This window comes from Echiichthys vipera (genome assembly GCF_963691815.1).
Source record: "Echiichthys vipera genome assembly, chromosome: 10".
Classification (NCBI taxonomy): domain Eukaryota; kingdom Metazoa; phylum Chordata; class Actinopteri; order Perciformes; family Trachinidae; genus Echiichthys; species Echiichthys vipera.
In genome coordinates, this window is record NC_139835.1 from 18,470,485 (window position 1) to 18,494,457 (window position 23,973).

Below are 23,973 nucleotides of genomic sequence, written 5' to 3' on the forward strand. Positions count from 1 at the left end.
GTATCTGAATTTCTTTGGATTGAGCGTCTTGATACTTTCACAGTATTCGTATAGCACATCATCCTGCTCCCTGTCACTGTACAGCAAATTAAGTGAAGGATTTGTGAGACTACAACACAATACATACATACCACATAAAGTGAAAATTAGTTTATTGATGCTATATGTACCGAGAAATATTTCTCAATTCAGAAGACGTGGAAAACATGGATTTTCTTGCAGTCCGACATGTCGTATTGTATACAGATCATGGAGTCGTGCGTGAGAAGAAGAAAGGAAGCACTTGGGTCTTTGAACAACTCATCGCTCAGCCTCACATTCATACATGATGCTGTGCTCCCGACTCACACAAGTCTTTGTCATAGGCGCATCTGACCGTCGAATGGACCGGCAAGTGTACGTGTAGCAGACCTGCATGCTGTGTGTATTTACATGGAGCATCGTGGTACCATCAGCGACACACAGACAGAGTCAGGGACAGCAGAAGCAGCATTTACCTCCCTACTTGATATGTTTGTTGCTTTTCATTTAGCAAAAACGACAGCCTAGCTATTCTACTTAGTAGAAAAATTTTGATAGTATAAAATAAACAATGGTATTTAAGTAAAAAAAAATGCAGTTAATAAGCACATGTATAAAACTTATTTATACATTTAAAACCTTGTCGCCCATTGAAGCTTAAAAAGACAAATATAGTGCTTTTATCTAAACTGTACAATAACCGTTCCTGCAGAAGAATTGTACATGGATACAGGCGAGTAACACTAGAAAAAATATAAAATGCTGAAAAAGCAGATTACAATTGACTTCCATAGGAGAATGTGTGCATGATCTGCAACAGCTACATTCTTTTTTTAATTATAGCTTCTAGATTTTTAGTGGTAAAATGTTAAAATTCCTTTTTGGTCACACACAACTTTTTTTTGACATTCCCCATCTTTCAGTTAAAATGGTTTGAGCTGAAGTTTCTTAAAAACATTCGGGAGAAGCAGTGATGAGGAAAGAATAAGGGGCTACAATATGAAGATAAACCACAACTGGCACATCAGTCGGAACAGGTTTCACTCCTTGCAGTCATGTTCTGTGGTTGTTGGCGTTAACACCCTGTGCCATAAACGTCATGTCACCAAAAGTATAAAAAAAAATAATAAAAAAAGGGTTTCTCAGGCTTCTGCTAGTGATGAACTTTATGAGCTGCATGAATTAAGAGCACAGAGCTGCTAGCTCAGCAGACAGAGTCAGTACTGACTGGCAGTCTCCCGCTGCGTCGGCCCTCCTTCTCTCTTTTCTCTCTCTGTTTCTCCAGCTTCTCCTGGGCCTTACGCATGTCCTTCAGCTTTTTCTTGATAGTTGAACGGTCGCTCTGACTTGACACACCAAGTGCCTGTAGGAAAAAGGGCACAAATTTAGGGTAAAATAATGCTATAATATTCTGGCCACAAGGTGGCAGACAAAGGCTGTCAAGGCTCGACTCAATAATGACTTAATTTGCAATGAAAGAGGCACTGTAAAATTACAACAACATATAAACCAAAACACATCACCATACCATTAAACCTAAACCATAAATCCATTATCGTAAAGGTAATTCAAAGTTAATTATTATCAACATTCTGTTATTTTGTCTTTTTACCTTCAACTTGTCGCTGTCCAGATACAAGAGCTGCTGGCCGTCCACTCCCTTAGCTGTGAATTCCGGTGTGTACTGGTCCATATTCATGCCCATCAACCAGTGACAGACCTGTTGATTGGTCCATTCAGAGACAGGCCGGTTCTGCCACTGATACTCTTTCCCTGTAGCTACTGGTTCGTCATCCAAAGTCTACAGAAGACACAGATAATACAGATATTAGAAAAATAAAAACAGTCGCTTTAGTGAGAGCTTCACCAGTTTATACTTTCTGTTGGTTCAACCAGTTTGTGGCCATCTCAACAGTTTTGTGTCTTATGTCATTTGCTCTAGTTCATGGAAAAAATACGTTATAAAGAATATATGATGCCTTCCAACAATGTGCAACAGCTATTCAATGCCATGGATTGTAGTGGATGTGTTTGGCGGTTTTGATCAATGTTCCTAAAGCATAGTTAAGTGAAGAGAGGTGAAATGCAGACGTTTTCCACTTCATTCTAAAATCCCTTAAATAAATGTTCTTTGAAATGACCTAATCTGAATAAATGGATTATTTCCACAAGTGGCATTGCTGAAAAGCGGTTCAATTTAGCAGTGAGGCTGGGGGACCAAAATAAAAATGTTTAAGCAACAATATTATGTATACAGAAAGAACATACAGTGAAATCCCTGCTGAACAAAACTATGTGCAGTCAGAGTACACATTTCCCAAGCTAGTACCAAGAAAACAAACATGCAATGACGGCATTATCAGATGCAGGTCTACATGTGTTTCCATACTGTATGTTTTGCTAAGAGAGCTTGAGACACTGGAAACTATAATATCAGAGAAGAGTGCTGCTGAAACACCACTGAGCAGGCAGCCGAGCAGTCAACATCGTTCTGTGGTCTGCCAAAGCTTGTAAAGAACATCAAGCACTAGTTGACGGTTTAACAGAGTACAAACTATTAACATCACAGCTGACTTGATAAAAGTTAAGCCACAAGACTTGTTTCAACACAAAACAAAATAGCTTTAACACACACATGCAACTCTCTTCTATTCACTCTGCATTCATGATTTACTCTCAGCTATGAAAGGGGGAAGGCTCAAAGAGCATGCTTGAGAATGTCCCCTTTCAGCTGCATCAAGGCGTCCCACACAGCTTTTGTGACTGCACAACAAGGAGAGCACTCACCTCGCTGGAAGAGAAGATAAAAGTGTGTGAGCGCCCAGACAGATTGGGTTCAGCAACTAACCCAGAGATGTCTGAACTGGGACTGGCAGGGTTAGAATCATCTATGACTGAAAAACTCTGGAACAAGTGGAAACAAGGAACGCATTTACTAAAGCAACACATCACCAAACAACAGTTCTGTACTTGGAGAAGCAAACAAAAGCAACACGACAGGTGTGAGGGCTAAGTGCTGTTTCCATGAGGACTGAAATGAATATAATAAATTATTAAAACTGTCATTACAGTGGCAGCAATCCAATTAATTGATGTGAGCAATGAGTGACTGTGAACTTCAACACACTATGTAGCAGAATCAAGGTGACTGAAACTAAACCACCACCGAAACTACATCAACAACAACTAACTATACTACGTAGTTCTAATGAAAAACACAAACACACACACATTCAGGTATGGGGTAATGTTTTTTCTTTAGTGGAGTAGATTCTATGAGATTAACTATTTGTTTCATCAAGTGATTTCTTCTAAAAATGCCATTTTAAAGTGGAACTACCTTGTTTTTTAGACACAAATGTGGGTTAAATTTGGATTTTCTGCAGGCTATTGCACCAGCTATGTGCAAGTTCATATGCAGTTTATTTTCAATGAAGCGTAAGAATTACACTCTAAAAAACGGTTGCACAAAACAAGTTAGTTACAACGTAGAAGTTAGTGTTGACGTTGCACAGAAATCTCTGATCAAACTTCCGATAAGCTGGTGCAACAAGCCCTAGAAACTATTTTTGGCTTCATGCGTTTCCTCTAGAACAGGCCAAAAGGCTTTCTGAATGTGGACAAAAGGAAAATGAGTTTCCTATAACACTACCACATACCCGGTCCAAAAGAAATTATTCCTAGGATGTGTCGAGGTGAGAAATGACAAATCGCAGAACTCTATTCGTTAGTGAAGCTCTACTGTGGCATCTAAAATCAAAAAGGTAAAACAAAGATGCGTATACTGTACCAAATCTAATGAGCGACTGAATAAAGAGGACCAGGAGAGATTTGTCTGTTTAAAAGAAACACGGTTCAGAGTGATAAATGTCCGGGAAGCAAAGCCCTGACAAAAATACCAGAACGCATACAGCAACAAAACCCAAAACTTTTCTGTTAGCGATCATTTTCTTCTCGCTTCAGCTTGTGTCTTGAACTCATTAAACAGCATTGTGGGAGCACCAGCATCGTGGGAGCACCAGTTCGGCTGCGGCATGTGTGACAGTTCGCCACGCGCTTCACAGGATGCGTTTGATGTGTCACTATTTGCAAACTTATTGAAAAGCCACCAAATTCTCTTCTGCTAGCTCTCTCCAGTGGCCAACATATGGATCCAGTTATTGTAGCCTTTGCATCATGTGGTTTGGAGAACAGGTCAATGAGGACACATGTCTGCAAACTGCTTCACATTACGTTTCTACTGGCTTTACCCTGTCAATGAACATAGAAATATATTATGTATGTTGGAGGACTGTTCTGCAGCCGGGCAAAGGGATCAGGTGTGTGACCCAAACTGATTTTACATCTCAATGCTATATAACTAAAATCTTGTCAACATTGTGCTGGATGCTACTTCTATCTATGTCTGATGTTTTTAACATAAAGTTACAAACCTTATTCTTACGGTCCTGGCTTTGCTCACTGCTGCTCTCATTTGCAGCGTATGGCAGACTGCTGCTGGAAGAAGAGGGCTCTCTGTCTCTGTCCCTGTCTTTGTCTCCAAACCAGGAGAACGGCATACAGGTGGGGGGGATGGAGGTCATTGAATCTGCAGGAGACAGGTTCCCTCCAGACTCCTCCAGTAATTCTGCTGATCCCCTGGGCATTGGAGAAATAAGGAGATCAGTTATCCACGCTCAGGCTTACACATCTTACAGCTTAACACATGTTGTGTTGCTTTTGAAATGACTTAGTAAGTAATATCCATCAGATATACCAACTATAATTACAATTTGGCAAAAGGAAGTAGAAAGCTGGGCTTGTGTAGTTACATATTTACACCCACAGAGTAACATGGATTCCAGTAATACTGCAGTTAACGTCTTCATGGAAAAAGTGGCTGATGGTATGCCAGAGTGGTACAGCAGCATAAGCCAATCCCTGGAGTTGTATGCCGCTGTGTTATCCACCTTTCCGCTTAAAATGACCACTGTTACTGACAAACAGTAAAGTAATTCCATATATCTTTACCGATGTACCAATAATTAATAATAGAGCTAGCCTTAGCAAACTTGGCTATTGTTAGCCTAGCCACAATAGTGACAAGAGCATCACACAGTGAAAGCAAACCATTCACTCATTCAAGGTAGCCTGTTTATGTTGAAATATAACTAATATGCCATATTATACCTGGTTAATGTTTCGCAACATGGAGTTTTATATGATGTAACATCAATGTGTGATCGCTTTCTACTATTAAACATACCAAAAATAATAAAATAAACTCGTGACTAATTATTTGCTCTAAATTTATGATATTGATTAGTCAGACTGGCTACGGTAAGGGAAATGGTTATCTCACATATCCCAACAACAAAATGGACGGACAGGGGAAGGTAGAGACTGGTGGCCTCTGACATCAGTGTGTGACTGGGTGAATGTGGCATGTATTGTAAAAGCGCTTTGATGGGTTGGACGACGGGAGAATTAAATTAATTCAAGATTCAAGATTATTTTATTGTCATTCAAACTCCATACCAGACAGGTACATAGTAGGAACAAAATTCGGTTGCATTTGGCTCAAGAAAGAGTAAATTAATCATTAATGCAAGTAAATTTAAAAAAGAAACTTATATATTCCTGGGAGGAGGCCTCTGGGAAGACCCAGGACTAGGTGGAGAGATTAGATCTCCACACTGGCCTGGGAACGCCTCGGGATCCCCCAGTTAGAGCTGGTTAATGTGGCCCGGGAAAGGGAAGTTTGGGGTCCCCTGCTAAAGCTGCTGCCCCCGCGACCCGACCCAGGATAAGCGGTTGAAAATTAGATGAGATGAACTTATATATTCCTTTTATTTGCTTAATTGGCTCAACATTTTTGTAGTTGATTAGTCAGAGTGGCTATGGTGGCTAGGCAAACAATAGCCAGGTAGCAAAGGCTACCTCTAATATTAACTTTGGGTACATCAGACATACAACTCAGGGGATCAGCATACCATCAGCCACTTTCAAATCTCACCATTGTTTACTCTATGCAAGAGAATCTTGCCAACTATCTGTAGCACTTGCACACTGACTGCAGCATGTGTAGCAATTGATAACCCCAACAAATGTGTTACAAAACATGGAAAAGAACCACAACAACTCAACTGTTATTTGAACCATCTCCCATCTTTAAACTGATTAAGTTGAATAATAACATACCTGCTGTCCAAAGAGGCTCTCATCGCCTCCTTGTCATGTTTTTTCCCTTTGCCACCTGATTTCCGCAGGCCTCTGTTGATAACCAGTAAAAAAAAAAATTAATTATCAAAAGAATGAAAGGAATGACAGTGGTCACTATGGAGACTTACCCAAAGTCTGGAAATCGTCTTTTAGGTTTTCCTGCTGGTGAGATCTCATTTAGCTCTTCTGAAAGGAAACAACATCAGTAACAATGCAACAGAAGGCACTGCTGTGGCAGCCATCACATTTTGGTCTTGCATACCTTTGAGCTCTTTGCTCTTTCCTTTCGACTCCCTCTTCTTGACATTGCGCATGAATCCGGAGGGGGAATGTGGTGAAGGGGTCTCTTTTAGAGGGGACAGAGAAGGACTTCCGCTGCTTTCAACACTGTCCCCCTGTGATGGTGACAAAGACGGGCTGCTGGAGAGCTCTGCCTTACTCTTGGATGCATCCCTAGTCTCTCCTGTATCATCTTTCTGCCCATTCCCTGGATAGCAAACAGGCACTGGGAGGGAGAGGCTCTCCTGGATGGACCTCCTCCTCCTGGGAGATTCCTGCTCCTCCTGATCCTCCTCTTCTTCAGTTTCCTGTGTAGAAAAAGCTAATTATTTACAAGGACAACGCAAGGAAGAGGGGATAAAATATTAAAGCTTATAAAATAGAAAGCTACACTCTTAAGTTCTGATTTGCTGAGTGGTGCACACACATTATTAAAAGGTGCATTACTGTATTGTAAAAACACAAAAGACACCCAGGAATACCCCCTTTTGTATTTTAGGACAGATGAGAGTATCTTTAGGCAATTCCATTTTTAAGAAAAGTGTAAGCAGCGTAAAAGCACAACAGTAAGTTGTTTTTCTAAATGTTGCTTTAACACAGCAAGAAGACTGATAAGCTACAGAATAAGTGTCAGTACATGTCAGATACCATCACTGCATAAAATCCCACCTTTTTCACTGTATTGGTAAGCTCATATACACAAAGTCAAATATTACTCAAGTTAATAAGTGATCTGGTTCTTCTATAAAAGGGAGAGACAGGGTGTTTGTTTTGAGGTTTACATGACATGCCTTTATGGAGTTTCAGGTTTCATGTCAAACCTTACATCTGGCCTCAGGTGGCTGACTGATCAATCCAATTACATGCTCATACAACATAGCAAGGTATCACTATCAGCTGTTCCTGGCTGACCTGAGAATGACTTGAAGCCACTGCGATGCTTTCCTTCAGTTTGTTCCGAGACGGAGGCTGACGTTTGGCCTTCTGAGCCAGCAGGCCTTTGGCTCTGTGTGCGCTTGTGTCCAAGCGCTCGGTCTCAGGGACCAACTCACTCCAGTCTTGTTCTACACAGGGGAAAAAAGACAAACATACAGTTTTAATTATTTACCAGGGTGACTGGAATTTATGATGTGTGCTTGTCAATGTTTTACAGATTGCACAATGAAAAGTATGACGTGTATACTTCCGTTTTAAATTATATTTAATTCTAGTAACCCTTTGTACCTAGTAGTGATTCAACAGATTGTGTATTGGTGACTGAGTCTTGGTCAATTAATCTCTCGTCTGCTGCAGAGCCCTGACCACTCTGACGTTCCACATCTGCGGCCCCTCTGGACTCCAGGAGAGCTATCTGTGGAAAAAACAACACTCGCTAATTTCAGTGTCTTTTGTGATGTATAAGCATTTTTTTCCAAGCTGAGGCCTTACCCGTTTCTGCAAGCTCTCCAGCTGCTCCTTGTACCACTTTTCTTTTTCATCTAGAACTTTTTTCAGCTCCTCCTCTTTCTTCACAAAGTCTATCTCTCTACGGAGGAAACAAGGAAACGTGGTTTTCCATCAGTCTTTTAGCTTATAAAAACTACTATTTTGTGTGATTATCACTTAATAATATAATTCTAAAATCTTGGTTTATCAATTTTTAATTTCTATGTAAAATATTTTTGGGTCAACATTTGTTGAAAATGCGTTTTATGAATAAATTGTCTGAATTTAACACCACTCAGCCCTCAAACAGTGAAGCATTGTGTAACTGAAGACAAGCTCACTTCTGCTGGTAGTCCTTGAGCAGTTTCTTGGCCTTGTTGTACTTCTTGTCCAGGGTCTCCTGATGGGCCTGAGACTCAGCTAATTGTTCATTCACAGTCTTACACAGACCCTGGGCTTCCAGCCAGTAACTCTCCAACTTCAGGATTTTGTCGTTACTATCCTCGATCTTTTGCTCCAGTGCAGACTCCCTGGCTTCCCACAATGACCTGTCCTCTTCAGATGCCCTTAGCTGTGCAGAGATGGGGACATGTTACTTAGGTGGTGGTATTTTGAGAGGAAAGTTTTGTGTTGGTACAACTATGAAGAGTATGTGTATTTCAATCTGTAGGGATGATACCATAGTGAATTTGTATTCACTGTATGGTATTTTTTTTCTTAAATGTATCTATATCTTAAACAATAAAAAAATGTTGATGTTATCTTCACCATACCTTTTCCGTTAGTTGATCTATTTCAGTTGCAGCAATGCTGTATTTGAGCTGCAACTAAGGAACAAAAATAGGAAAACTATTTTTCAGAAAAAGATTTAGAAACACCCATTGATGTATGTCATATATGTATTTAAATCACATAAGACTGGAAGTCATGGTGTAAGTAATACCTCTTTGAACTTGAAGACCATTTGAGAGCTGTCCATATTGGTTGGCATAAACAGAGCCTCTGAATCAGGCAGCTGAAACAGCTCTTCGTTCTGCCCTGGAGAGAAATTGGAGCCGATAATTCTCTCATCCATTCCGTCCTCTTCCTCATAGCGCTCCTCCTGAAATATGACATCACACACGGTATCACATATTGCAAACACTGACACACCCTACATGCCCAGAAACACACTCGGCGTGTGTCAACAAAACTTCCAGTGGCACAGTTCGCCACAGTCTGAGAGGAACATTGCAATTAATATATCGATATTGGTGGGCTGGTACACGGGGATGCACTGCGGGAGCTTGTCTACACATGTCTGTAGCATCGAACACATTAACATGAACAATATTATCAGTGGAAGTATATCGACACACCACTAGAAACGGTGTCTATTTCCTCACTGAAAGTTAGGCAAGTAAGTAAGTCTTTATCTGCTCCAGTAAATCCCTAATGTATTATCTGCCCAGTCTCTATTGTTGCTTGTGGCTACTTGAACTTCAGAAAACAAACATTTCACAACTCTGGCAGACTGGCGGCGGTCAACTGAACCCCTTTCCAACACAGCAGAATGGTGACACATGGCTTACTCACAGCCAGCTGCTCATTGCCTGGCTGAGCTGATTGGGATTAGACTAGGTGTGGAAATGGTGCCAACGCAGTTTTCATGTCATGTCAGAGTAATCGTAATTATGTCTAACTTGTAAATCGTGTTCACATCAACGTCCAAGTCTTTATTACGACTGGGAAACACTTTCTCGAATCTCTGATATTCGACATGGCACTTGATCTTCACAAGGTACCTGAAAACAACACAAATATGGACACCTCCCAGCCGCCAAAGGCCATCATTGAGTGTAAATAAACACAAATTGTATACAGCATTCTGTTGTCAGTGCACAGTATTGTAATCCTCACGTGATCAGCTCTGTCATCATACATCCGTCTTGATGATGTGAACACTCGTAAGTCAGTAACATAGGAATCTTTCCCCATCTCTACCACCCATCCCATATGAGATGAACATAGCATTAAGCAGAGCAGCGACGTGGTCTTTCTAATTAAGTCCTGACCAGCTGACTCACCTCCTCTGTAGAGTGTTCATAGGGGTCGTCCAGGTGTTGTTGTTGGTGCTGCTGGTTCTTCTCTTGCTCTAGTGTCTCGCTTATGAGACGGGCTACCTCGCTTTGGGTCCCTGGCTTCTCTCGTCCAATCAGGAACCTGTTTTTTTAGAAAGCAATGTGTTAATGCCTCATAATATAATTAGTTTTTGCACATGCTGCCTAGACAGCTTCTCTTATGCCTACTTGCTAGAGGGAAATGCACATTTTCAGATGCAGTTTAGGACCGATCCTGTCATCAGTAGGTGTTTCATTTCAAATCATTAACATGCCACCATACTGTCTTGCCCGTTTCACAAAAAACACTAGTCATTCATGGCCTCTGAACTCTCAAGAGATAAAAAGACTATTAGACTATTTACCACTTATTTCTAATCCTGTTATCATTGGCTCGGTCTTTTAATCAACAAGATATTTTCTATAAGATTGATTTTAGTGATGAAGAAGATGGGCTTTGAGCTGACCTCACTGTGCCTTTGGTGTTCTTCAGGACTGTAGCAGCAAACAGTTGGGTGACACCAACCAGACTGACACCATCCACCTCCACTATCTGGTCATTCACCTGTATGCTAGAAACACAGAAGATAGTAATAATAGGGAAAGGTTTTAAAAGCATTTCAACAGAAGTGGTCAGGTTAGTAGTAAAGACTAAAATAAAATAAAATACAGTAGCCTCAATGCAGCTTGCAATAAAACAAATCTAAAAATGCCTGGGAAATAGAAGTAGCAACTATTTTCTTTAGCTTTCTTGTGCAGCTATAAATAAATCTGGTTGTTTTCGTTGTGTGTGTCACTGGGCCCTGAGGCATATGAGCAATTCCTAGAGTGCGACAATAAATATTGTTGTGATGGAGCAGTGTACAATTACTGTACAGTGAGTAAGAACCATAGTTCCGGTTGTTTACAAAACATAACCTGTGACTCTTTTTTAACAACACTTGTGTGTAGGGTGCAAAATTAAGTTTCAGTGCTCTAACTAAACTCACCGTCCATCATTTTCAGCTGCTCCTTGCTCGGTTATGGTTTTCACAAAAATGCCCAGCTTCTCCAGACCCTGGTCAGCTCCGACTCCCATTCCTATTATACTGATTCCAAGTCCATTGTCTCCTGAATGCAGAGAAATGGTGAAGATTTTAAAGGGTGGGTAGAAATAACTGCATACAAACAGACTCAATTCCACATATTTAACACATGCCCTTGGCACTATATCATTTAATGTAAATACTGCAGATCCCTAAATTGTTTAAATACAAAATCAAAGTCGGTGCTGTTTGCTGTATGTGCAGCTTGGTGAAAACAGGTTTACCCCAATATGTGTTTAGGAATTTACCTTCAGTGTTTACTAAACTTACCTTTCTCAATCTCCACAGGGAACACCTCCATCTTCTCCACTCTCTTCTCAAGCTCATACTCTGCAGATGCTGCCACTGGATCCACGTCATCGTTGCGCCGATCATATTCCTCATTGGAGAAGGTACTGAAGACCTGTGTTGGTCAAAACATCAAGTGCATAGCTTCAGTATACTACCTTCTATATCCTTACCAAGTAGTTAACCATCAGACAGATTTATTTTGAGGGGTATCTACCGGATCTGCACTGACATAGGGGTATTATTTTCACTTTTGAGTTCTTATTTATCTTGGCAAGCTAAACAAGGACACATTTTTCTATTGAAAGAAATTGCATGGGGAGGGAGAATTAAAGACACATCAGACAGATCACATTTTTGAACAGGTAAATCAAGGGTCAATGACACTGTAGCCGAAGATGCATTCCCCAAGACTCTTGAGGATTTTTGTGTAAAAGTTGTGAACTTTGCAGACAGGCCTCACAAAGCTCTGGATGTCTCCCAGAGGCGTTCTCTAAGCACATACACACAGTACAGCAGAACATGAGCAGCGTGGAAAGTAGGGCACAGCTGGGGAGAGCTGAGCAGTGGATGTAGCAAAGCTCAATGTTAAGAGGCAACGAGTGTTGTCAGCAGCACAGTAATAAGAAATAGAATAAAGAGCAATACAAAGGAAAAAAGTAATCTCTTAACCTTCAGTCAACGGGCATTACCTAGTACTCAACACCTATTACATACAACACTAGTGCTATTTATCTTGAATACCACCACTACCGGGATCAAACTGAAGTGGGCACTACAATAATCACCACAAAATGGACTGGGAATGACTATCTGCTGTGACTCAGTTACTACATTGTAATTAGAATATACAGCTAATTCTGTGTTAAGACAATTATTTTCATTCATCGCCGACTCAATTTCTTAGAGGCCAAGATGGTAAAAACCAAAGATTCTTGACATAACAAACTAGGAAAACCAGAAAACATCACTATTTAAGCCTTAAGGTTGTTTTTTTTTTTAATAAAAAGGAGTGGATGATTATCTGGAAGATGTTGAAACTAGTTTTTAGACGACACACGTTGAAAATTGGCTATCCATCTTCTACAACAACTCCCAGGACATTTTGTAGTTCCAAAATCCTCCCAAGCTGCTGATTTAAGGCGCTATTTTGGCATGAACGTCAATTCCCTGACATTTTTACAGCTTCTTCTCAACACTTAAGGTGAGTGGCACCGCAACTAATTCACACACAAAACAAATTGGTGCACACACGTTATGTGACTCGCAATAACACGCATGCATGTATACGCCAAAATCAGGACATCGTAGATATTGTAGCTTCCACAATTCTTAGAGTAGCTTAGAGTTTGTCAGACTCCATCAGGGGCTAATGCCTGATTATGGGGATGAACCTAACAGTGGGTCTGTAAAATAAACCCCCGCTTGGTCATCATTAGTCTTAATCTGGGTGGAGTCATGATCATAATGGCGGTGGTGGCAGAATGCTGGCATCAGTGCCTAGGTGCTGCTGACTGAGTTAAGTCTCACAGCAACAATAAATATAGGGCAGAAATTTAGATTTCTTGCAACCTTGGTTTTCAATTTGGGATTTAACTTTGGAGTTTATCCTAGTCTTGAAGCACATGTAAAACTCAAGTGACATCACTGCAAAGGTTTTACATTAATCACTCCATGTAGGCACAGAAGCAGCCTAAACCCTGACTTGATCTGTGATTTTGATCTGTTTTGATCATTTCTAGGAACAAAATATTGTTATAATGTTTCTATAAAGGGTACAGCGCTTCATTTCCTTGAAATGTTTGTATTATTTCTCTATGATTCACTATTTTTACACCTATATTTGTGTGGTATTGGATTTAGTGAAGCACCTTGAAACTCTGGTTGTGAAAGGCCCTGTAGAAATACAATTTAATTATTATAATAAAAAGCAAAACACAGAGATATGATCTTAACCACAAACACTGAGCTGTCAGGTGGTATGTTGTATTCTAGTGTACAATCTTGTATATCTGACACTACTCCCTGGGACAAATATGAGTTCTGCAACCTAACCCAGGTTGTTGTTAATATAATAAAAAAACAACAAAATGACAATTTACTTATACGAGGATGTATTAAGTCATCAAGTAAACATTTCCGCGCTGGGCAACAGAGTCTGACAACCTGCAGTGTGTTCAGACTTGAGCAATCAACCAGAGACCATCTCCTTTTCCCATTGTCTTTCTGCCTTTGGACATCAGCCCAAACCAGTGAAGATAGTTCATTTCCAGAATGCCTCACTGAGCCCTCTGTTCAATTTAGAAAAAAAATAACTATTAACTATTTCTGTTTTACAACATCCTGCTGATTTTCATACAAGTGGAATTGTATTGTGTTATCTTGGAAACAAGATGTAAATGCACTGATTCGGTACACTTGCTGGTACCCCTCTTAAGTAGCCTCCCAAACTAAATGAAAAAAGATTAGAAACTTGAGGATTATACACACCACAGCTCTGTGGCATAGGGAGGAATGCTATTCATGGGGCCTCGACCCTCCAACAACTCAAGGGAGCTGTCCTCGTATATGGCAATGTGACATTATTATATTATGGTAGATAGGTATTACGTTTATCACACAAAGGTGAAGCATTTTTGTTCTGCTTGTATCTTGAAACTTATTTTGCATCTCTCTGAACAAGCTTGAAAGCGCTTCTATAAATACGACTGGCAAGGCTTATCGCCTCCTAATTTAGGCTGTTAAAATGGATTCACAGAACTAGAGCAGACAGAAATGTCATTAAGGATGAAATTTTCTTTTTAGTTGATACTTTGGAGACTTAAGTAATTAAGGGTTGAAAATGTAGGCTAATAGAATATAGGGAGTGCGACTGCATTGTTGGCCCAGGCATTAGCTGAGCAACAGCAGTCAGATTGTCTTCACCCCTCTACCTCCCCGCGACTCCAACGTCTGACTTTCCTGTTGCCATGGACTCCCAGGCCTTTTTCAAACAATGTTCTGTTCTTTGCTGAAACCTAATCACTCAACCACTGTTTTCCCTGCAAAAACAGACAGGAATCAATCTCCGTATTAGCATCTCCCCCTCACACATCACTCATTATTATCACAGTCTTGAGTTGTCAGACAAAACAACCATTTTCCTTTATTGTTCAGTCCATGCCCAGTCCGCCATCTGCTTAAACTAAAATATTCAATCAGGCAGACTAACTCCAACAAGAATGAAACTAAAGAGATCAAGTTTATACAAGACAAGGTATTTAATGTTCTTTTAATGCCAATTTCTTGCTCTCAAGTCTTACTGCCGTACTGTGGGTCGACTTTGGCACTGCTATGCCATCTTCATATTTCCATTCCCTCCAACTCCAGCTTCAGCATGTGTGGGCTGTCAGCAGTGGCATGTCCTGTCTACATGTGCACAGATATGCCATATGTCCACACCCAAACTGAAACCTTTTCCCTCTTCCCCTCACCACAACAGAATACCAATGTGGGAAATGAGTCAGCAGCTGCAAAGACAGGCAAACCAGAGAACTCTCTTGCCAGTGTAAAACAAGAGCTGACCACTGGTTTGGGGAACTTGTAATGTAAACAGGCCTACAAAAAGACAAATCAAAACATGCTGTGAGAGCAAGCTGGGGCAGGGGTGGCGGTCTGGCACAGATCATAGAGTAATTAGGGAAGAAGGTATGGGGCCCAGTTTTAGGATCCTGTACAAACACCCTAACTCACCAGGAAAAAATAATACATATATCTAGTACTTCCTGTATGCATGCCCTAACTCAAACAACAATGTTTATGCTTTAAGTGTTAAAGTGTGACTACAGCAGGAAGAGGTGGAGCTTGAGAAGAGCAGAGTACCATAATGGAATCACATTCCCAAATGAGTGCAAACACAAACAGGTTGAACAGGTTTGTATATAAATGGCACACAAAAGCTAATCTTGTCCTGCAATGGTTGCTCAAAACTTTAACACACAATTACGGTTAATTTTCAGAGGAAAACCCACAGCATCTGCTAATGTCTGTAATCAAATAATGAGAGCATTTAAGGCATTCACAATCAGCCCCAAACCCATACCATGCCAAGTTGTTTAATGAACAGCATTGAGCGGACTGCATTAGTATTCTGCCCCGTTTTGTCGGATAGTCACCCACTTGCCCAGGTGGCTGGAGGGAACTCAGATCCCACAAGGGGAGGGCCTGTCTGCTAGTTGGATGAGGGTGGAGTCTTGTCAGACACATTCCTCTGTCCAGCAGAAGACCCATCTCAGATAGGAAATGGAAAACATAACACTATGGGATGGGTTAGCTACAGAGGCCAGAGTCCAAATTTGGAGTGTGCCCCTTTTGCTTCTCACTAATCATATGAAACACAGAAGAGCAGAGGATTCCGTCCTACTGTTGTCAAATCATAACTTCCCATCATATAGAATAGGGATGGGGTGAAAGATTAGTTTACATAAGAATCACAAATCTTACCCTCCATGATTCTTCACAAACGCCAAAAATGGATTTTGTACGTCGTTGATAAAGTTATGTTGACGGAATGACAAACTAACTCAACTGCAAGAGCACAGTACAGCACCTGATGTTGTTGTTGTTGACGATGACATACTAGAGTTATCTTGGAGTTGATCTTTAAAAAAAGCCAAATGTTTGGGTGCATTTTGGATTTAATAACTTAATAATCAGCTTTGCATGATGAAGGTGAAGTATTTTGTGGATACTTTGTACCCCATCAGACAGAGACTAGCTAATATTAGTGGAATGGAGTACCGTACTCCAACATTAACAAACTAGACCAGCTGAAGAACACAAACTGCTGCACTTCACAAAACTCCCAGCCAACTCTGGTGAGATAAAGAAAATAACTATGCACAAACCAAGTTATGCAAATACCTGTGAGCTCCCGTTCAAGACTTCTGCAGAAATGCCACAGGGCACTAATGAAACTCTTGTTATCTGGCAACACAATTAGGTCTACAAATTGTACTCTTGCTGACAAAATTGAAATGTCTACATGTACTTAACGTTTTACTGGAGATCTATGGGAAGCAGAAATTACAGATGGATGTATACGATTGAACAGTAACAACAAGGGCAGTAATTATCTACAGAGCAAACAAAGAAAAGAAAAAAATTCTGAATTCTTTCAGTTACAATGAACTTTACAATCCTTTACCACACCCTGTGTGTTCAAGTACGCACAATGTGTTCACTTGACCAATAACTGCTGGTGGTACTTCCTGTGACTCTGCAAGGGTGGGGCAAAGCAGCAGGTGCAGATCGTGCTTTCAGATATTTCCATTTCTGTTATGGTGAACTTGTTTTTGACTCCTGTTCCAAATGCCTGCATGTGCAACATGACACACAAAACCAAAGATAACCTCACTAAAGATACCACAAAACTGCACTGAAAATGACTGTGCAGTCTTTGTCCCCAGATAACATGTCTAGAGTGGGAAGCGTTAATCATTCAATAACTCTTGGCTTTAACCAAACTATAGGATACAGAATGAAAGTGTATTCCAGTAGATGCAAACCTGTAAACGCCTAACAAAAAAGGATCAGAGGTTTAAAAGTTTCTCGGGTAAGAACATGCCTCAACACACTAATATTACAGGCCTGGTTTTTATTTGCAGTTAAAGAAGAAACGGCTCCTCACTAACACCAAAGATATAATCAGTATTAACTGTGGTGCAATATTTATACTGCTCATACAGCCAGAGGGTAGAGCAAACTTATATACTGACACAGCAGGAATGGGATTGCAGCATTTCAATGCCCTACTAAGCTGCGAGTCTGTGTTACCATAAACAGAAGAATCTTCTCAAAAATGACATAAAATAATCAGTAGTCATTTTTCAACAACACTATGCAGTTATTTTATCTATTTTCTTTCTAACATTGCACATTTTGACTATTTTAATCACAATAGAACTACATACAAAGTGCATTGAATGCATTTAGCAAGCATAAACATCCGATATTTTGCTTTTATTTTTAGGAACCTTAGAAAGCCCTCTTCAACAAAGTTTGTTTTTCAACCCTGAGAAACATGATACATGCTGGAACTGGACATCTCCTTTACTTCACAAAGAGCACCTTTCTTCCACACAGGACACCTCCTCTGTCAAGAAGACTTGTGTTACGTCGGGATCTAATCCCGTTGTGAGCCAAAATCACAAAGCACTTCCTCTCTCCTTGTTAGCTACGACTCAAGTGTGCTCGATCCCAGTGCCAGCTCTGACTAGCACACTGTGGAGAATGATGCAGTGCTAGCGGGAGGCCTTTGTTGGCCGGGCCACAGGTAGAAAGGTTGGCTGAGGGACATTTGTGTGACTTAATTGGCTAACATGCATACCACCTAACCTTGACCCCATGGTTTTAATCCAAGTGCATGTCATTGTTTTTGACAGATCTCTCTGTGTTCTTTCCAGCCTGTCCATTGCATGCACTCATTAATACAATTATATAAAAAGCTAATTAGTGTAGCGGATAATTACAATTGTGCACTTTGTGAGATAAGCATGACATTTTTTAACATAGTTAGTACATACCATAAGGTTTATTTTCAGATCGAGAGGGAAGTCAGATTTTGCGTTTGCGTAAATTGGAAACATTTTTGGGTTTGCTACTTATCTTCACCTTACACCCGCTCATTCATGGTTGCATACTTGTATATCCTTTACTTTCCCCCTGGGGATCATTATCGGTGCTCTCACATCAACCGGTTGGATGGAATAGTGACTAGGAAAAAAACTGTCTGAATTCATTGAACAATTAATAATTTACTAACTACTTCATGCCAGTCATACAATTTAATAATTACTTAACTGAATTTTACATCCGAAATGTATAAATATTTGAAGTCTACTGTAAAGCTAAAACAAACTGTTAGAAATATCATATAGTTTGAATTGGTTAACAATGAAGAGGTGCAAGGATCAGGGGAGTGTTTGATCATTCCATTAGTTCTTTAATGATTAGTAGATTAATCAATTAATCATTAAATCAACACTTCTCAACTATGACAAGTTGCTGCTTTTCTTTGACTTATGTAAATTGATTACCTTGGTTTTTTTGGTTGGACAAAACAAGTGATATGAAGACTTGGCCTTCAGGAAATGTTAATGCAATTTTATAGGTCAAATGATTAATCGACAAAAGAAAATCAGCAGATTTCAAAATTAATTAATTGATTTTGAAAATAATGTTGCAGCAGCCCTACATTCCAGAACTATCAACTTCATTCATAATATTTTGTCAATGCAGTATGCATAATCATAACTTTTATATACTAAATTGCCAAATTAGCATTGTATAATTATGACATAGCATCTTCAATCAGCTCTGGGTATGTTGATTGATACCAGCTCACTTGTCAACAACTACAACCTTTTGTCAGCCATTTCTGTTTTGCATCAAGTCACTCTCATGGTTGTTATGAGCAGTATGTGAACTGCTACATAGAGGTGACACAGCCTAGCATATTGTTGTGAACTATAAAGTTGTGTTTATCTCTGTCATAGCGCCATTTTGGGAGGAAAAGGCACACTGTTGTTGTTTGTGTCCACTCCAGGTCAGCTTCTGGTCCCCTCTCCCAGGACCCCCTGCTAGCATGACTGGTAGGGGGGGTCCACACCCTGAGATAACAGTGCATTTTAAGGCCTGGATAAACACTGAACTGTTCAAAAGCTATGTGGAATGCACTGGAGTAATGTGTTTTTTCCCTGCTTTAGCAGAATGTTGTAGATATCGTGATAGTGGAATATCTATGGTAAAAGATATTACCTCCATTTCCACCACACCCCTTAGACATGCACTGGCACATGATGTGTGACAATAAAAAAAGAGATTACACCAGTTGGAAACTCAGTTCAGAATACAAAACTGTAAAGCTGCAGGATATATCAAATAGGTATAGATACCATGATGAGACTACAGGGATTTTTGTTACTGCACAATTGTCTGTTTCTCCAAACTTGGAGGACAAAACGAAACACCATTAACGCACACACACACACACACACACACACACACACACTCCATAAATTATAAATTAATGGACAGCATATAATCAGGAATCCCCCAGCTGTAATTAGATAACTCAGCCATGGTCTGTAAAAGAGATTGTATGGATGTACAAGATGCCTGAAGTCCTCATATCAATGTTGGAGAAGTCCCCCATGAGTGCAACACATGATTCACCAACAGAGGGGAACCACTCTAAATGAGTAAAAATACCCATGCACTGCAGTGACTCAGTGGTGGCCATGATTTTTTTTTTTTTACTGTACACTCTAAAGTTTCGCATGCTTTGGTTCTGCTTTCACAAGGGCTCATGCAATGTCAACAATATTTCCAAGAATATACCTCAAACAACGTTGCCAGCTTACATTCCCAATCGTCTCCCCACCCTCTCCTCCTCTCTTTCAGGGCTAACATACTAGGTGACGAGTCTGTCAAAGTACCTGCCTCGCTGATCACTACGATTAAATAAACCATAGTTTACGTTTTCTGAACTGGGATGATGATGATAGAGTGCAGCAGCTGTGACGTCACCATGCCCAACAAAAGCATTCATTCTCAGCTTTGACTAATTTGTCTGTCTGTCGCTGAGTCAGTGAGACGGTGGTTTAAAATGACAGTGCTGTGCAATATGTTTTGGGTGCTTGAGTTGAACAGTATTTGCTCAAGTGTAAACAACACAACGATAAAATACTAACCTGAATGGGATCTATGGAGAACTTGATTTTCCTCTTCGGGGGAGGCTCCTCCTCATCCGACAGACCAGTGGTCTCGTAACAGTCGTCATAATCCCTATACATTTGATCTTCCTCCTCCTCCTCCTCTTCTTCTTCCTCCTCCTCCTCCTCTTCTTCTTCTTCTTCTTCTTCCCTGAGGATCTGGTCTACATCTCTGTCATCCACAAATGCTGCATTCTCAATCCCGTACACTACTGGTGAGGCTCGATCCAGGATGCTACGGCCCACCTGCTCCTCCAGCTCACTCTCTTCCTCTGCTACCTCATCGTCTTCCTCGTGATAATCATCACCATCTTGATTCACAACTGAACTGTTTTCCTGCCTCTCCCTTTTCAACCCAAATCGTTCGTTATCTTCCAAGACTCTACCTTCACCCACAGTCTCTGTTATCCTTTGTGTCTCTTTTGAGACATCTCTTGCTAAGACATAATGAGCAGGGTTACCGTTTGTTTTTTCAGGTGGAGAGGTTTTTTTCAGGTCTGTTAGTGAGTCGTCTTTGGGGCTTTCCACCTTCTGTTCTTCAAACACATTATCTTCAACGTTCTCATCCTCATTCTCCTCACTGTCTGAGGACTCATTCTGAACCACAACCAGTTCTGCCCGGACCACCCCCACGCCCCTGGAGTCCAGTGATGAAGTCTGGCTGGATGGCTTTTCCCTGCTAGGTCTCTGTACCACACTGTCATTACTCTGGCATTTTTCAGGGTATTTAGCCCTGTTGGTGTTCTGAAACCCACCAGCTGATGGAAGAGGCTGCTTCACATCCCCTGGGGGCGGACTATGTGGCTTGCCTTCATCCCTACCAACAGATGTCCTACTAAATCCGTCACCGCATGATGAGGAGTGTTTGTAGCCATGGCTAACTGGGGTTGCTTGCTCTGGCGAAAGGGGTTTGTGAGTGGCATCAGTTGCTGGAGAATTGGATTTGTATGCTGCATTGGTAACTGGAAATGTTGTTTTAACACTCGACCCCAAAAACATTGGTTTGTTACTGGCACACGCCGTCTGGGATGTCATTTTGTTAGTGGCATCAGTCACAGGGGTAGAGTTGGTGGCTTCTTTAAGAGGAGAAGTAGATTTGTGAACAATGTCCCTTGTTGGAGAGGAAGGCAGTAATTGTTCAGTGGAACTGTGTTGTTTGGTAGACACCGACCGTCCCTTTCCAGCAGCTGTGTTGTTGTCCTGCGAGTCATTCTCTGCCATGTAATTCTCCAACCTTTTGGACATGGGTCCTGCATTCAGTGACACTCTAGACGCATGCTTTTTCTCACTATCAGCCTTCTCATCCGGATGACATTTAACTGTTGATGTAGGAGTTTGCTCTGATTTGATAGTGGTCTCGGCGGATCCTGATACTCTCCTTGTGCTTTTCCCCTCATCAGAGGCACTTCCGAGGGACAAACGATTCACTACTCTGTTTGTAGACTGTTTTTCAGCTGCAGGCTGCTCTTTGATGCCCCTTTCAAAGAGCTTTCTGGTCGAAGAAAACTTCTCTGCCAAAGCCACTTTGTCAATCTCAACTTCTTCCCCTTTGGGTGTTTTATCTAAATTTTGTGATTCTGGGCTTGTGGCACTGTTGAGGTTAACTCTGGGAGAGTTGACTGGAAATTGCTGCTTTGGTGGAGACACTGGTGACACATCGGGCTTTAAAGCCACTTTCACCTCTTGGCACTCCTGTTGCTGACCATCCATCTGTAGAAATATGTTCTTTATCTTGTTCACTCTGGTGCCAAAAGGCCTCCCCCTTGAGTCCTCCCGGGTGTCACTGGAGCCATTTGCATATGATTTGGCGTCACCCTCAGATTTTGACCCATCAAAGGAGCACTTAATGGCGTGGAAGTCAGACTTATATGCATTTCTGTGAGGGGATGCGCTCCTCAGGGTCCTCTCACCTCCTTTGTTTTCTGCTTTGATCATTTTTGCTGGTTTGTGACTGCAGCCCAATTAGAAAATCCGGGTTTAGGAGAGACGGATGCTGTGTGTTAGTGAACTATTATTCCACAACTTTTACAAAAGTGGTGCCATGGGTCCGGCGGAGCTTCTTTGGAGCACAATTGTCTCGATTAAATTAAACACTCACAGCAGAGTCATCTAAAAGGGAGAAAGGGATAGTGAAATCTGTTAATACAGAAACCAGCTGCATTATCTCCCTAAGCCTAACGTGAGCCATTTAAAATTAGTTATAAGAGAATTATCTCCTTCTGTGTGCAAACTAAACAGCCTAAAAGGTAGGTTAGTATGGAAACCTGTTTTCACCAGTTTGATGAAAAAAAGGATCCTGTAAGTTAGTATCTCAAAACATTGACTTAGTATTTCAAAATAATGATTTAGTATGTCAAAAGAATGACTTAGTATCTCAAAACATTGATTAAGTATTTCAAAATAATGATTTAGTATGTCAAAAGAATGACTTAGTATCTCAAAACATTGACTTAGTATTTCAAAACATTGACCTAGTATGTCAAAATAATGGCATTGTATCTGAAACTACTGACTAAGTATCTCAAAATGGTGACTTATATTCTCAAAATAATGATTTAGAAGTCGAAATTGATAAGTTAGTATCTCAAAAAGAATTACTTGAAAAAAAGGTTCCTGAAAGTCATTATAATGAGTTATTACCTCAAATATTGACTTAGTATCTCAAAATAATACTTTCTCATTGGTAAGTAAGATAGTAAGTCATTATTTTGAGATACTAAGTCATTATTTTGACGTACTTTCCCATTATTTTGAGAGACTAACTCATTATAATGACTTACAGGGTGTTTTCCCCTCACATTGGGGGTAATGGGCTTCCATAGGTTGAACACGAAAAGGTAAGTTAGAACAGAAATGTTAACGTTAGCACGCACAACCGTTGGTTTGAATATCGATGGTTGTCTTGACGAACGTTCCCAGCGTTAAACGAAGATTGTTTTGAATTGAAAGTAACTTTAACGAACTATGAACGTTAAGGTGTACGAAGTTAAATCGGTTAAACGTTGTTATTAACGGTGCATCACAGATAAAAAAGGCGAAACAAAGTTAAACTTACTGGGCCACACAACAGTTCAACACAGCCCCAACGTTAGAGCCTCACTCTGAACAATTCATTGTGGCGTTTCAAGTACGAGCCGTTGAAAATGTTAACACCGACACAGAGCACCGCATAAAAAGGTAAACAACTTGGTAAGGCTCTCACCTCCTACTCGCTTCATCGTGTTAGGCGCCGAAATTTGGCCCACAATGCCCCAGTTTTACAGTCTCAAAGTTGTCCCTTCTTGCTTCTCCGCCATCATTCCCCCGCTCCAGCAGCGTTTCCCTGCCTCCTCCTTTTGCACTTCCAGACCTGTGCGCGCACACGAGTTTGTCTGTCTGTACAAGCGCGCCGCGGCCGACGAGAACAGAAGGGAATCGGGAGCGCGCGCACATTCCAGGACTGTAACCCACCACCCGGTCCACCCTGTCCTCCCCCTCTTTCTCCGCACAGCAGAGAGACACGGGGAGGGTGTAGGAGAAAGGCGTGGGAAATAGCTTGAAAGAGCTCACCTAGACCTCTGCACGGGCAACAGTCCACACCTAGACTACGAAAACTACTACTCTGCACGTGTCTGCAGCAAGGCTGTAAAAGGTGTACAGCAGACAGGGAAAGGGGGCTTTGCTTAAAACTTTCTCCATAGTCTATGCACTGTTTTCACTCAGAGACTGCTGTTAGATTAGCATTAAAGGGACATTCCACCGATTTTAAGAACTTCGTTTACTTGTCAAAAGCAGTATACTGTCAGTATACAACACTAAATGTTAACTTGTGCATAATGTCTT

The 23,973-nt window shown here is 40.9% G+C and overlaps 1 protein-coding gene across 3 annotated transcripts; it reads right to left on the bottom strand.

Moving 5' to 3' along the window:
- Positions 1–162: 162 nt before the first annotated feature.
- ppp1r9ala (protein phosphatase 1 regulatory subunit 9A-like A) lies at positions 163–23,492 on the bottom strand. 3 transcript variants are annotated; one of them, XM_083921849.1, is made up of 20 exons: positions 23,354–23,492; positions 20,131–22,260; positions 11,381–11,513; positions 11,015–11,135; positions 10,493–10,597; positions 9,993–10,128; positions 8,870–9,028; positions 8,700–8,753; positions 8,268–8,497; positions 7,930–8,026; positions 7,726–7,852; positions 7,414–7,565; positions 6,485–6,809; positions 6,351–6,408; positions 6,202–6,273; positions 4,455–4,659; positions 3,812–3,856; positions 2,809–2,925; positions 1,634–1,822; positions 163–1,384 (listed from the first exon to the last, which is right to left on the bottom strand). In XM_083921849.1, exons 2-20 carry the CDS (start codon positions 22,084–22,086, stop codon positions 1,226–1,228), a joined length of 4,440 nt encoding a protein of 1,479 aa, XP_083777975.1. In that variant the 5' UTR covers positions 22,087–22,260; positions 23,354–23,492; the 3' UTR covers positions 163–1,225. The 3 variants fall into 3 exon arrangements, with proteins under 3 accessions (XP_083777975.1, XP_083777976.1, XP_083777977.1); XM_083921850.1 differs by lacking the exon at positions 3,812–3,856; XM_083921851.1 differs by lacking the exons at positions 2,809–2,925; positions 3,812–3,856.
- Between the last annotated feature and the right edge of the window lie 481 nt (positions 23,493–23,973).